The 16146-nt window shown below is 40.9% G+C and overlaps 1 protein-coding gene across 9 annotated transcripts in view; it reads right to left on the bottom strand.

Moving 5' to 3' along the window:
• The window catches only part of RAPGEF4 (Rap guanine nucleotide exchange factor 4), a 288041-nt gene that overhangs the window by 81126 nt on the left and 190769 nt on the right, over nucleotides 1-16146 (bottom strand). For 7 of the 9 annotated variants that reach the window (XM_081261503.1, XM_081261504.1, XM_081261506.1 and 4 more), the window contains 4 exons: nucleotides 6568-6621; nucleotides 6151-6257; nucleotides 1843-1964; nucleotides 110-293 (listed from right to left, as the gene is read on the bottom strand). In XM_081261503.1, coding sequence (XP_081117629.1) covers nucleotides 110-293; nucleotides 1843-1964; nucleotides 6151-6257; nucleotides 6568-6621 — 467 coding nt within the window. Of the gene's footprint in view, nucleotides 1-109; nucleotides 294-1842; nucleotides 1965-6150; nucleotides 6258-6392; nucleotides 6529-6567; nucleotides 6622-16146 lie in introns of those variants that run through there. The other 2 variants (XM_081261511.1, XM_081261510.1) reach the window with 2 other exon arrangements.

The raw sequence follows: 16146 nt of genomic DNA, 5'->3' as shown, positions 1-16146 counted from the left end.
GGCCTTCGCCCCAGGGGTAGGCCAGGGCTTTTGAAATCTACCTGGCTTCCTGCCCCAGGTGCGTCTGCACACTGGCCAGCCCTGGAGGGCCCAGGCTGCTCTCACTCACGGTTTGCGCAGGATCATCCTCATGTGGGCATCGGGGCCCATCTGCGACAGTAGCAGCATGGTGTCCTGGAGCTCCTCGTCACACTCCTTCTTCTCCTCTTCAGTAGGCAAAGGGGCATCCTCATGCTCGTCATCCAGAAATCGGTAAAATAAATATTTGTCTTGGAAATGGTGTTCCTGGTCCACTGCGGGAAACATGGAGGCGAGTATTAGCCGTGGCACAGAGCTCTGTCAGCAGCCTGTTCACCAGAGCAGACGGGTGGTGTCCAGCAGGAGAGCCAAGTGGCAGCTGAGCTGGACACTCCGCACCCTCGGCACCGGCCTTGCCCAGGCAGTGCAACTGCAGACATGACCTCCTGGTTGCAGTCATGCACACCAGAACCCTCCCCACCCATCCTCTCCTGGGCCTCCGTGGGACTCTCTCTGAGAACCTGCCAACTTTTCTGAGATGAGCACTTTAACCTGCAAAAATTGCCTTGGTGACATTTTGTAGAACACGGGACATATGTCCCGAAGAGGAAAATAACCACTGCCAGATCATGCCCTAGAATGTTTTCTGAAAGTAGACTTAACAAGAAAAACTCCTTTGTCAGATCAGAATTTATAGTTTTCTTTCTATACTATTTATAAACATTTCTGTCAACACTTTGAAAATCAGAAGAAAATTAATTGAGTTATTGTTTGAACAAAACTAGCCAGATCAAGCTTCTAGGTCATACACTCCTAGAAGGATTTTGTGATAATTTTCTTCCAGTTCTGATTTTTCAAAGTCCCCTACCCAGTGCATGCTGGGTGGTTGCTCTCCCACAGAACTACACCCCCAACCTGCCTCTTGTTCTTGTAAACAACAGGATTTAGATCTCTGTAGGACAAAGACAGTAAACTTGGCTTAGCATCCCTCATCTAAATAGCTGAAGCCTTTAGCTTCTTTTCAGGATGAGCAGCAATAGGGTCAAAAGATAAAGAGAAATGGTTGACCCTTGCTGCTCCAGGTGATCAGCTTCAACCTGGTGCATGTTGGAAATGTTGGAAATGCAGATGTTTGGGATCCATCTCAGGCCTGCAAATTCAGAATCTTTCCCAGGTGATAGGTATGCACATTAAAGCATGATAAACACTGGAAAAACCATCATTAGGTTCCCAGCTGTTGGTAAATGAAATGGAGGATTTAAATATTTTATCTGTTTGGAAAAGTGGTCTTAAACAAATGGCATGAGCAGTTCAGTCACAGTTACCAAGGATCACAACTTCAGAGCACATTCCTGATTTTACATAAGGTCATCTGTGGATATATAAATCGACTCTCCCAGACAGCAGCACAGTTAAAAGGCAACTTCTGAGTTCATTACTGCTTTCATGTCATCAGCCCAGTCACACATTTCATTGTTCTTCATTCTGCCCCTGTATCAGGATTGCGATGCAATGCTCAGAGTATAATCACACTATCAATGAACTGTGAATGCAAACTAATAAACATAATTGGAACTGATGCACTCGGGTTGCAATTTCATTTTCCTTTCCTTCATTCTCCGAAGTTAGGAAGGTACAATGGTGGAACACAGCAATCAATAGCTTCCACTCGCTGCATTTGTATTGCTAAATGAAGATGCTAGCTCCATGGTCCCTAAGGGCATCATAATTCTTTCTTGCCCATTGGGAGTTCTGCAACAGCTTGCCCAGGGAAATGCACTTAGCATTTCTTAAGGGTTTTCCAGGGACTGGGGCTTGTCTCACCATGGTTGAGGACACCGTCTTCTAATAGGACTTGCCACATGCCAACAGCTTGAGTCCGGGAGTGAACACAAGGAGTCTGTTGCATCATCCAGTCCACCAGCTCGGTTCCCACACAGCATTGTCTAGAGGAGATGGGAGACAGAAGCTGGAGGTGGCTTTCGAGAGAAGTACCTCCCAAAGAGCAGAGTGCTCTTACCCTCACAGGTCTCCTGGCAAACAAAGCACCACACAGTGTAGCCTCAGGTTCTCAAAGACAGAACCCAATATAACCACTCATCTCATGGGAGAGTCTTCGAAGCTAGGTTGTCTAAATAAAAGCATTATAGTATGCAGCACCAGCGGAGTCCACAGGGCCTCTGGAGGGGGAGCATTAGCCGGTGAGCTCATCACAAGAACAGAAACTTGGTCATTATAAGTTGGAAAAATCTCAGAGTACGATGAAGGCAAAACATAGCACTGGCTCCCTCACCTGAGCCTTGTGGGGAATGAGTTAATGTTTGCGAGGCGCTTGGAGATGCTCTACGAACGGCACTGTATAAGTGCAAAATTATAAAGCACTTTATATTTTCAAGTAATACTACTGATCTTCCTCTGGAGGGGTGTTGGGAGAAACAAACAATTAGCAATGCAAATCTCTCTGAAAAAAGGTCTGTGTAATGAGCATTAGCACTTCTACAGCAGAATCTGTCATTTAAGAACACTAAATCCTCCCTGGCTTTCTGTATGTTCAAACATTTCTTGCTAAAATGCTCCTCTGTGAAGAGTTGGTGTGGATGGGCAAACTCTCTATTAGTTAGGAAATATGTAATTATACATACATACATTAGGAAATACTGAAACCTTTTGGGGATGAGAGGGTAGGGCAGGTGTTCATGGTATGATGGTTCAAAGGAGAAAATGGAATTCCCAAGTCCTAGGGAAGGATCCCAAGGGACAATAGAACGTGCAGGAAGTCACAGAGCAGCTGGCTGCCTGAAGCTGGGACTAAGCCATGGATGGCCTCCCCTCCCAAGCTAAGCTTGGTCCTTCCTCTGGGCATGAGCTGGCACAGGGTCAAGCCCAGAGAGCTCCCCTCTAGTTTAAACTGAAGGAGCCACTTTGGGAAGAATCTTTAAATTTTTTTTATTTGTTCTATTTAGATAGACATGACAGTAGAGTGTACTTTGACATATCGTACATACATGGAGTATAACTTCCCACTTTTTTGGTTGTACATGATGTAGAGTTTCACTGATTGTGTATTCATATATGAACATTAAAAAGTTACGTTTGGTTCATTCTAATGTCTTTCCTGTTCCCACCTCTCTCCCTTCCCTTCATTCTCCTTTGTCTAATTCAATGAACTTCTATTGGGAAGAGTCTTGAACTTGGAGAAGATAATGATATATAGCACCAGGTCTGCTACTCATTAGCTATGTGGCTTTGGCCAGATTTCTGGTTCTCAGTTAGTTTCCTTATCTGTAAAAGAAAGAAGGAGCAGAAGATGACCTCTGAGGCCTTCTTCAGTTCCCATATTATAGGATTTCTGGAACCTACCAGAGCTCCTGGGGTGCCCTGACTTGGGACTGACCTTGATGCCCAAGGGCTTCATAGGGAGGATGTCTGAGAAGCTTGTGTGATTTCCAGGGCTGCTGTTATTACAGTCTATAGGAGAGATTCGGGGGACCAAGAGGTACCCAGTTCCTATTGGTTCCCAACCAAACATGCCACCTGTCAAAATATTCCTCTTATAGTTGGAGTCTTACAAAAGTATAAAAAAATCCATTTCATTTGGCTTTTCATTCAATGATTGCTTTTATTGAAAAGAGCAACATGGAATGGAGATCATCCCAGGGCATCTGGATCCTTATAAGGGATACAGAATCTTGCTGTCAGAATAGGGGACAAAGACACACAGCTGTGCCATTTGTAGCTGATGGAGTCGCTGGGTATGCTTTTCATTAATGATCCCTTGCCATTTCAGAATGGATGGCAGATCTCCAGCACTATTAATTTTGCTCTTGTAACATATTCACACCAATGAATATGGGGTGGATGTGCAATATTACATCTGGAGAGGCTTCAGCCCCCTAATACTGCAGCATTAATATAATGGAGTGAAGACTAGAGGGAGAGAGGGAAAGGAGCTCAGAAGTACAAGATCCAGGACAAGGAACTCAAACTGAATATCAGGAAAAAGAAATCATGCCTCTGGCTTCCAGGGGAGTTCACTGGTCATTACTGACAGATCATCAGTTTGTGTCATAGGGTGTGGAACAGGCCTAACACCTATATTTCAGGAGTTTCAACTCTTACTGCTATGGAGCAAGAGGAGATTATGGTTTCTGACTTCTAGTTTCCATTATTTGTCACCAAACATGACATAGTTAATGGAATTTCCCTAACACAAGTCAATATTTGGGAAAGCATAATCATATCTTAAAGAAAAATAATAAAAACTTTAAAGGAAAAAGATCCTTTAGCCTCGTGAAAGTTTGAGATCTACCTAATGAGTTAAAAAAAGTCAAACCCCAGGGACATTAGACATATAATTTTTTTTTTAACTTTCACTTTTCTTTAAAATTATAGCAGTGTATAGGAGCCACAGATTCCAAAAAGAATCAGCTTCCAGGGTTAGAGAACAAGACTTGCAAATGGAATCATCCCAAATAGCAGCTATAGTAAAAACCAGAAAAGGTTCTAGATGATCAGTCTGTCCTGAGACATGGAATGCCCCCTAAGAAGAAGGTGCAACACAACACTGAGGTACTTTGCAAATCTCATTTGATTTCCAAAATTCTTTCAAGAGGAAGCCAGCCTAAAATGTGACATACTGTCAACTTTGATCTTATAACACATTCACACCAAATGCAAGCAGAAAAATGTTAGTTTGCATGGTGGATAGAAATGAAGATCCAAAGAGTAAGGATTTGCAATGTTTTCCCATTTCTGTCCTTGAAAGAGTCTGGAACTTGAGGTGCATGTATGTGGTAGGTTTGTTACAGTGTTAAGCAGGTACAATTTTATAGGTTCTATTGTGGTTGGTTGTCACTATAAAGATACACATCCATGGTACCTTTAAAATTTATATTTCAGATTTTCACTGTGTCCTGTGAATTTGGTTCATATGAATCAAAGGGGTTTTGACTCATGCAAAGGTTAAGGGGTTCTGAAGTCATGTCTAGGCTAAATGGGAAAGAGCCTGACTGATTCAGCCGAAAAAGGACCATGGCTGAACCATGGAGTGAAGGCTTATATGCCATATGTGGGCCATTCTATTTCCTAACATTCATTGAACTGATACCATAAAAAGTAAGAGGAGTGAATTCTTAGTTGGCCTACTATGGTTCGATCATCAGAAAAGTTTCAACTAACCACAGACCTTCAGTTTTCTTTATCTTTCTCATTTCTTGACTCCATTGAGAGTTCTAATGAGGAATCCTTATTCTGATGATAAATATGGTAGGGTGTTGTATCTTACTTATACATACATTAGAATGAAATCTTTACAAAATTTGTATTTGTTCTTTTTAGTTATATATGACAGTAGAGTGTATTTTGACATATCATACATACATAGAATACAACTTCCCATTCTTATGGTTGAACATGATGTGGAGTTTCACTGGTTATGCATTCCTATATGAACATAGGAAAGTTGTGTCCAATTCATAGAATGAAATCTTACATCGGAAAATAAGTTCCATTAAGGGCTTGGGATATTTTGTTCACTGTTGCCTCCTTAGGGCTTAGAATGCAATAGTCTCTTTTCCTCAGGAGGTGCCTAATAAACTTGTGGGATGAATGAATAAACAGATCATTAATTCTGAAAATGAACTTTCAATCCTGGGTCTGCTACTCACTAGACTTGTGACTTGGACAAGGAAATTATTTAATTTCTTTGAGCTGACTCTGTTTTATCATCTGAAATATGGCTGCATAGCAGTGTTGTAGTGAGGATGATATGAGATATCACAGAAAGGGGCCTGTGTAGATCTTTGAGGATAAACATGTACTCAGTAAATGTTAGCTGAACGTGACCTAAATTTAATAGGTTTCTAAAAAGACAATAGCAAAGAGAAATGCAAAAATTTTCTTCTCATTGTCCATCAACATCCAAGCAAATTAGTTAAGGAGGAACTGTGTGGAATATTAAAGATAATTTAACACCCATCATTCAGTAGTGATTCAAGACAAATTTAGACTGATTAGGACTTGGAGGCATTGTAAGTGGGTACCCCTGGATGGAAAACTGGGAGAGGCCTATTTGTTTCAATTTTACTAGACATGAATCTGAGGGGCCATGACCTTTATACTTAGCACACTTACCTGTATGTCTTGAGGTGGTATTTCCTATCTCTTATCATGTGAGGGGCTCGAGAGAGAATGGCATTTCGTAAAATTTTTCCAGCTCTGAGGATCTTCTCTGAAGGGACCTGGATTTTAATGAAGTAGAAGGAGGGGAGGAGAAAGAAGGAGAGTTTATAGAAGGAAAACAAACTGGCTGAATCCTTAAATCACTTTCTAATTGGAGTCTGGTAGAAAAACATAACCCACTCATACATATTTACATTGTTCACTGTGACATGTCACTGTGTTATGCTGAGAACTGAGATGCACTGAATATTTATTGTCTCAAAAACGGATCAGAGGTTTCTTGATGTGATGCTCTGACATGTGGACCACCTCCAGTGGTCCTTAAGAAGCGAGCTCGGACGGCTCATCAACCCACCTACATCCCATTACCTTGGTAATGGTGTTAGCAGGACGAAGAGGAACGTGAGGTTCAATGAGAGGTGTCTGAAAAATAAAATGTCAAAGCAAAAGAAAATTAAACAAAAAGTTCAGTAAGGAAAATTATGGGTTGGGGGATAATAAGAAATATCATTTTTTTATAAAACTCAAAATAGAATTTAAAAAAAGCAAGAGATAAAAGCTGCCTAAAGAACTTGAATGCATTGGCATTCAAAGGGCAAAATTAGACCATTCAATTTGCCAACATTTAAATATAAATTATTAAAATGAAAAAAAAAACAAACAGGAATGATTAGATGTTTGTAGGCTTAATGAGAAGGGAATAAATATCCACTCAAAGCATACCAAACATCAGAGCAGGGAAAAGCAAAACAAGATATACATAAACAGAGATTAAAGTGACCTCTCTCAGGGGATGGCAATAAAGTACTGATCTGGGATGGAAATGAGCTATTTCATTCTCTTGCATGTAGTTAAGATTCTTTTTCAGTGATTTTTATTTGTAGAAAATAAGTTTTAATTTTCAAATGTGGCTCCTTGGTAGTTCTACACCTCCATCTCCCATAGCCCACTGAGGCAGACAGAGTACTTCTCCTTCCTTGACAGGAATCATGCAGGTTTCAGGATTCCATGACTGTCCGAACAACTCTAGGGCTGCAGGAAGCTCTTGTTATTATCTGCATTCTTCAGATGGAGATGCTGAATTTGAATCCTGGGACAATTTCTTACCAGTCAGCTACACAATTGATCCCCCCAGTCTCACCCAAACTCCTTTGCTTTTTCTGTGAAATATCTGGTAATGGCATTTCCAAATGGGAGAAAGATACCTTTAGTGAAAGGAGGTGGAAGAATCACCAGTACAACACTGTTTACCACTTTAGAAGGTAAGATAGCTGTTCACTTCTTATGAGATTTTGGTAGAAAGAACCAGGGCCCCCCAAAGAACCATGACCCCAAAGATGGTCATGTCCTTAGCCCCAGAACCTATGAATGTTAGGTTATATGGCAAAAGGGACACTACAGGTGTGATTAAGTTAAGGATCAAAATAGGGAGACTATCCTGGTGTTTCAGGAGAGCTGAATGTAATCATAAGGGTGTTTAAAGACAGAAGAAGGAGGCAGAAGAGTCAGAACCAGAGAGAGCAGGGTAGGGAGGAGTTGGCCCCACTTGGTGAGCTTTGAAGACAGAAGAGGCCAAGAGCCAAGAAATGTAGCAGCCTCTAGAGGACAGAACAGCCACGCCGACTTCCCTGTGAGCCTCCAGAAGGAACAGAGTCTGCTGCCATCTTGATTTTTGCCCAGTGAGACCCATTTCAGACTTCTGAACTCAAGCATGATTAGGTTGTTAATTTGTGTTATTTCTATACACTCAATCTGTGGTAATTTGTTATAGCAGTCACAGAAAACTAATATTATACTTTATATTATAATTATTTTAGTATAAAGTATTATTAAAGTCCCTGACTCTTTGCAAATAGAAGCCATTTACAGTGAAAATAAACTGGTAGTTTTCCCTCTACCCCTAAGTTTAAAAATATAGTCAATGGGGGAAATTAAGGCCAATATTAGTTTAAAACAATGCATGAACCTAAATATGAATATACATGTATCAACATATATCTTCATTTTTATTAATAATAAATTTCAGATGGGCCGAAAAAGAGAAAAAACACTACACTTAAAAAAAAAAAACCCAGCATAGATGAGATGTAGACTTATTTACAATGGCTGAAATCTCATGGAACTTACCTAAATACTTTTGTCACCCCACTGGCATCTAGTAAGCCTTCTCCCCCTTCCTGAAGTCACCATAGCACAAGTGTTAATTACTATGATAGCATTTTAGCAGCACAGTGTTTATAACCCACATAGACCAAGGAAGGCCAGTGTGGTCCAATTCAACAGTGACTTTAAACAGAGACCAACTTTGCCCTGAAAAAGCCAACTTTGCCCTTAAAGCAGACCTGAGGATAGGAGAGGGATCACAAGCTCTGGAAGTTCCTGTGCTTACACCAAAGCTTCAAAGAAGATGGGGAATTCTGTTAACAGCATATCACTTGGGATGACATTCAAATTGCCCACCATCACACACACCAGGGCTTTGGAAATGAGTGGTTAAAACATGCTGGGTACTTCCCAGCAGAGAGCTCCCAGTTCTCCTGGATTCTGCCTCCACCTTACACAGGTTGTTTTCCATGTCTAGGACCATGCCTGGTTCTGCATCTTAACAGTAAAGGCCTCTGGTTATTCTTAAAAATAACAGTAAAAGCCCATTTCTCTTCCTGTCTTGGAGGAAAGAAGTGTGGACGTGGGCTTAGCTTCCCAGGTCACCTTTTCTTTCCTGTGAAAAACTGACTTTCTTTTACAGTGGTCTTTGAGAGGCAGGTAAGCTTGGGGCCCAGAGGATGCCCGTGCTGGAGGACAGCTGATAAATATTTGCTGGCGGACTCAATAAAACATTTTTTGAAGATGACATCTTTTTGTTTCTATAGAGATGGCTGTATTTTAACAAAATGCTAATGAGTTATCCCCAGGTTAGTTTATTTTGTGGGAGAGCTCCCTTTTTAGTTCCTTGGAACCTTGAAAAGAAAGTACTACTAAAGCTGTGGAAACATCAAGCTTCAACCAGAATTTTCCTTTTGATCTGCAACTTCTAAAGACATAAAATGTACACAAGGTTGTCTTTTAGCTAGACAATTGTAGTTCAGCTCCAGGACCAAGAGGCTGTTTAATCTGTTGAAAGGCAGTGTTCTCAGAACCTTCTCGAGCTCAAGCATTTTAGGCTTAGGGGCGACACTATGAATGGATGCTTTGAGGAGGAGCTGCCCCTTTATTTAAATAAAACCTCCAAGGGACACATCAGGTGAAAGCAGGGAAAGTGTTGTTTTGAGGAAATGGGAATCTGTCTTTGAAAGGGACAGTACGGCAACCTCCTACCATTCTAACAAACACACTGGTACCCTACAGCTGTGTGTTCTGAGACAGCATTTGAGACAGGCAGCTGGGTCCATTGGAAATCATCACTGGCCAATGCCTGTTCAGGGACCTCTCTTGCTTTCGGATCCATTTGTTTATTTCCTTTTTGTTTTCCTTTAGCTTTCAGGTAAGCTTTCTTTTGATAATTTCACTTTAGCTGTGTTATTGAGAAATAAGGACACTAATTTCATTTTACAAATGACTAGGTTAAACAGAAGAAGGAAAGACAAAACATGGTGAGATTGGTAGAACTCAAGTGAGAAACTACAACCACAGACATGTAGGGACTGGCCTGAGCTCACACAGCAAAAAACTGGAATTGCTGAGTGTCGAATCCAGGCTTAGCTCATTCTAGTGTTTACACTGCAGGTACAACTACCCCATCTCACCTGTCCTTTTCCTTTAGAGACATCTTGGCTCATGGTTTGAAAGAGTTAAAGTGCACTGAGAAAAGTGCATTTAAGTTCTTCCAGGTTATCAGTCATTAGACTTGATCTCAGGAGTTTCCAGCAGTAAAAATTTCTATGGAGCGCTGGGGTTGTAACTCAGGGATAGAGCACTTGCCTAGCACATGTGAGGCACTGGGTTCGATCCTCAGCACCACATTAAAAAAATAAAATAAAATAAAGATATTGTTGTCCATCTACAACTAAAAATATTTTAAAAAATGTTTCTAATGATCTCCTGAGATTCCACACCGGCATCATGCATCATGCTTGGTCACGAACAACTTTTTAAAAAGCAACTTCACAATAATGAAATATTTAGCATTGAGGGGCTGTTGCATCAGGGCTAAAGTAAATATACCAAGGAGAGGGACAGCAGTAGAGTCCACCTGGGAAAATGGAAGCCAGTTGGAGGACTGATCACAGAAGGAATTAAAGGTTAGGAAGTAGTTTACAGGTGATGGAACAGCTGGGAAGTCAGACAGCTCTGAGTTGACCCTGACATTCGTTAAGCAGGAAGCCCTTGGGGACAGGGATAGAGAGAGGAAGAAGCAGTTCCAGGGCTTAAGCCAGGTGTTCTAGTGGACACTGGCGATGCTGCCACCCTCCCATGGCCAAGAGGGAGGTGAGACCTTCTAGTGTCCAATTTCCCTCCAGCCAGAACCAGAGAAATAGGGAAAACAATTTTATTTTATAAATGATCAGGTTAAACAGAAGAGGGAAACAAGAAGTATGGTGACATCAGTGAGAATCAAAGCAAGTAAACCAACCAAAAGGCAAAAACCAAGGACAGGGGAACCCAGGAAACATGTTCCAGAGGCAGTCCCCTTGTTGTGCCCAGCAGAGCACAGGAGGGGCAAGGAAGAACTCTAAGGCCCTGCACAGCACAGCAGGGTTGCAGCAGCCACAGTCTGGGCAGGGGCTCCCACCTGCAGAACCCCAGCTTGCTGCCCCATATCCTCCAGGGATCTCCTGTTGGCTAGGCAAGGAAGGCAGGTGGAGCTTGAATGGGGACCATTCGAGAGCAGGGGCTTCATTAGTGATAGTCTGTTTCCTACACCTACCCCCGGATTTGACCTATAGCCAGAATGCACAAAATCACAAAGAGCCCTACAAGCTATGGATCCCTCTCCGATTAAATTTCATACATTTCAACACATCAATCATGTGTTGATAAAAAATTTTCCTTCCTACCTGGGCATGAAAGAATCCAAACTGGGCTGTGAAAATGTGATCCTAAAAGCTAGGCAGGGAGGACAGATAAAGGCAGAGGCATTCAGCTCTCGCTCGGCTTTTCTTGGCCGTCTCCTCTGAAGACTTCCCTCAGGATTGACCGTAATTGGTTTTTGTTTGTTTCTGGAAAGGGGATGCTCTTTCTACTGCTTTTTATTATGTTTATATTACTACTGAAAGGGAGAAACAGGAAGGGAAAATATTCCTTTTGGCACCAGAGCCAATTCAGAAATACTAATCAGGTGATGGAAAATATGAATTTAGCCTGCATTACAAGATGCACAATAACTCCCCAGCAGATTATAATGAGGCATAAGACCCTGTAATAGGCCTTCGTGAAAAACCATATTCAGACCCTTTTGAAAGGGGAGTAATTCCTTTTACTCAAGTATTTGCTCGCAAAAGCCTTTTGCAAGGCACAACATCTTAAGCCAAGAGATGAGAATAACAAGCTAGATTGGGACACAAAGCTTGTGGCAGAACTCTGGCAATGCAGAGCAACAAAAAGTCACGAGAGTCCACCCACATCCAGCTGGATTTGAGGATTTAATGAAGGCTGATGGCGCGCAGAGCAACACACCAGGCCAAAGTACGGGGCTCGGAGAAGGTGCTTGGTCTAAAAGAGCTCTCGATCTTGCAGGGAAAGCAGGACTTCAATGGGTTAAACAATTAGTGCGACCATCTGAATGCACTAATGAATGCTACCGCACTGTGCATTTCAAATTCCCCCTTTTCTTATTTCAGATGACAAAATCTCTAGGAAGTAGTGGGAATATAAATCTTTTTTTTTTTTTTTTTAGTGAAAACGGTACACTTTAAGGAGTTACTGTCTCTTGTTTCGATATTTCAAAATACTACTACTGAGATCTTTGAAATGTAAGTCTTATGATAATTATCACAATGTTATCCCTCCTTGGTGCTGATCAGATGAAATGAAATTCAGGACTTAAGTCAGATTTAGAGGTGGATTTTGCCACTTTGAAATAACCGCGTAAGTCTTTCCATTTGTGAAATAATAGAAATCACCTATAGACTTTTTTTTGGTTTCTATCTATTGGCTCTTCTTTCCCGCCAGTCTTCCTAACTCAAACTGGCTTACAGACTTTCAGTTTCATCTTGGATAAGTAAAGAGCTTAAAAGTTGGCCCTTGTGTCCTTACAATAAGAAAGGGCTGAATAAAGTGAAAATAAAGACTTCTCTTAGGCTTATCAGAGCTGGAAGGCTCTGAGGTTGTAGAGCAAACTGCTCCCCAAAATCTGGAGAGAGAGGAGAATTCAGGCTCAGCCAAGATGTGCTTATCTGGAACAGAAGCCACACACTGGTGAGACACACAAATGGCAGTTCTGATGAATATGCAGGAATTGGAGTGTGGATTAGCTTGAGAGTGAGAACCCTGGGGATGGGGGGTACACCCCTCCACCATCCGCAAGTTTGTGAACTTGTCCTACTTCCATCACAGTAGGTTCTCAGGGGAAAGAGCCAAAAAAGATCTCCCAGTGCTTTGGCATGGGGACAGGAAGTGTAACCATTGTGAAATACATCCAGAACATTCTCCATAGCAAAGGCCTATTCTCTAGGGAGAAGACTTTTTTAGAGTCTTATCCCACCTGGGGGAAGGGTGCCTCTCTGACTCTAGCCCTCTCTAGCTTTTCTGCATCAACTAAAGTGGGAAAAAGAGAATAAGAAAGTTGTGATAGTCACAGTCTGTTAATGGGATACTACCTACCCCTTCCCCACGTCCCTCTCGTACACCAGTAGATCTTACTGCAAGGACTGTAAGATGCAGACTCTGCCTAAGGAGGGATTCTTAGGGAAGCCCAGAGACATGCAGAGAGACAAAGTAAGGACCCAAGAAGAATTTGAAGCCTTGGACACAATTGCAGCAAACATTAAATACCATCAATCTCCTAGCCAGATTAACAAAAAAACCTCATGCTAATGGCCTATGAATCTCAATGTCCATGACTGGCATGATGTCTGGCTTTCAACAAAACAAATTACAAGGCAGGCTTAAAGGTAAAACACACACACAGAGCCCAATATATAAACTAAGCATCAGAATGAGATAGATGTGACAGAAATTTTGGAACTGTCAGACAGGAAATTTACATGGAGTATAAATAATATGTTACCTATGGAATTTTATTCCACTGATAATACTAATGGGAACTTGAGGCAATATGCAAGAGTCTATTGGGTAAGAAACTCTGAGAAGAAATCAAAGGAAATCCCAAAACCACAAAAACTTTGCAATATAAAGGCAGAGGACAAAGCTAAGGAAAGATTTAATGATCCTGAAGATGGGTTGACAGAAATTTCTCAACCAGATCAGAAAAAATAATGAGAACCATTCTCCAAGAAAAAACACCCAGGGCTGGGGATGTGGCTCAAGCGGTAGCGCGCTCGCCTAGCATGCGTGCGGCCCGGGTTCGATCCTCAGCACCACATACCAACAAAGATGTTGTGTCCACCAATGATTAAAGAATAAATATTAAAGTTCTCTCTCTCTCTCTCTCTCTCTCTCTCTCTCTCTCTCTCTCTCTCTTTCTCTCTCTCTCTCCCCCTCTCTCACTCTCTCTTTAAAAAAAAAAAGAAAAAGAAAAAACACCCAGAATATCCAAGAACATTGAGACAATGGCAAAACACACATGTAATTGGAATAACAAAAGAAGAAGAAATAGGAAAGAGAGAATGGAACAGAACAAATATTTGGAGCAATAATGGCTGATAATTTCCCCAAATTAATGACAGACCCCAAACCACATATCCAGGGAGCACAGAAAGCACAAAGCAGGATAAATAACCAAAACCTATACCTTACCATATCACATTCCAATTACAGAAAACCTAAGAGAGAGGACCTTTTGAAAGAGGACAGATGAAAACACCAACTTACAGTAGAAGAACAAGCATAAGAATGACACAGGAATTTTTGTCAGAAACCACGTAAGCACAAGGAGAGCAGAGTGAACTACCTTAAATGTTGAAACAAACAAACGCACCAACGTAGAATTCTATATCCAGCAAAATTATCCTTCAAAAGTGAAGGAGAACAACTGAACTATAAACTTAAAAATGATTTAGATGGTAGATTTTAGAATATGTGTTTACCATTAAAAAAAGGGAAATACAGACCATTTCTGACGAACAAAAACTAAGGGAATTAATGGCTAGTAGACCAGTCCTGCAAGAAATATTAAAATAAATTCCCCAGGGAAAAGGAAAATAATAGAGGTCAGAAACTCGAACTTCCATGAAGCATGAAGAAAATCAGAAAAGGAATTAATGAAGACAAAATAAATTTTTAAATTTTTACCATGCTTTTTTTTTGGGGGGGCGGCTGGTACTGGGGATTGAACTTAGGGACACTCAGACACTGAGCCACATCCCCAACCCTAGTGTGTATTTTATTTAGAGACAGGGTCTCACTGAGTTGCTTAGTGCCTCACTTTTGATGAGGCTGGCTTTGATCATCCTTTCTCAGCCACCTGAGCTTCTGGGATAATAGGCATGTGCCACCATGCCTGGCTTATTTTTACCATTCTTAATTGATCTAAATGATAACTTTGAAGTAGAAATAAGAGCAACATAATGATTCTAGAATATGAATAAGTGAAATGGATATCAAAAATACTGATAGAAGGAAGGGATTGGGAATAATGTGCTATAGGGAACCTGTGCTATATGTGAAGTGCTACAAGGTTATTTCAAGGTGAACTTATATTAGTTAGAAAGGACTGCAAGCTCTAAAGCATTAAAATTTTAATGTTAAAATTTAATTGTATTATTTGATGTGCTAATAGAAGAGACAAATCATATAAAAATCTCAAAACCAAAATGATAGCAGGAAAAGAAACAAAAAAATCTGCCATGACTAGAAAATGGTTCCAAATATCCATGAGTCCATAGTGAGATTATATATATACACACACTTACACATACATACATATATATGTGTATGTATGCATATATATGTATGTGTGTGTGTGTGTGTGTGTGTGTATATAAAAAGAATTCCAAATAATTTATGTAGCTACTGAGCCCTCAAAGAGATGGATCAGAACTCCCAGCTCTTTCAGTGTGGCTATGCATAATGACTTCCTTCCTAAGCATGCACAGAAGAGTACAGTGGTAAACACTACCTCGGTGATCAGGGTCACCATCACAGTGATAAGTCATGTCAAGGTGATGTGAAAAAAAAATGGCATTTGATCTCTATGTTTTTCTTCTCCCCAGACCCACAGCTCCAGTCTAATAATGAGAAGACATCTGATGATTCTCAACCAAGGGATACTACTACAAAGTCTTCCTCTTGGTTATGATAGTTTCTTAGATGTACTAGTACTCCTTAAAACTGGGCATGGTGGTGCACACCTGTAATCCCAGCAGCATGGAAGGCTGAGGCTGGAGGATTGCAAGTTCAAAGCCAGCTTCAATAATTTAGCAAGGCCCTAAGCAACTTAGTGAGACCCTGTCTCTAAATAAAATATTTAAAAGGGCTGGAGATATGGCTCAGTGTTTCAGTGCACCCTTGGGTTAAACTCCCAGTTCAAAACCAAAAACCAAAAAAACCCAAACTGTCAGAGTCATTCAAGGTTAGTTTGAGAAACTGTACAGCCTACAGGAACCTGAAAACATTAGGGTCCAAATGAAATGTGCTGTCCTGGAAGCTAATCTGGGTCAGAAAAAAGACTTCAGGTAGAACTAACAAGATCAGCACACTAAAAATTTTAGTTGATAGTGTTTTAATATTGGTTCAAGTAATAAGATGTCAATAATGGAGAAACTTAGGTGTAAAGAAGTATATGAAAATGCCCTTACTGTTTGCTTTTTTGTTTGTTTGTTTTGTTTGGAAAATCAAAACAGTCCTAAAAAGTAAAGTTTATTTTTTAAAAAAATTATTCAGGAGCAGAAA

Source organism: Spermophilus citellus (assembly GCF_964194105.1).
Source record: "Spermophilus citellus genome assembly, chromosome: 11".
Classification (NCBI taxonomy): Eukaryota; Metazoa; Chordata; class Mammalia; order Rodentia; family Sciuridae; genus Spermophilus; species Spermophilus citellus.
The sequence above is the reverse complement of the archived record's forward strand: the minus strand, read 5'-3'. Positions and strand labels throughout refer to the sequence as shown.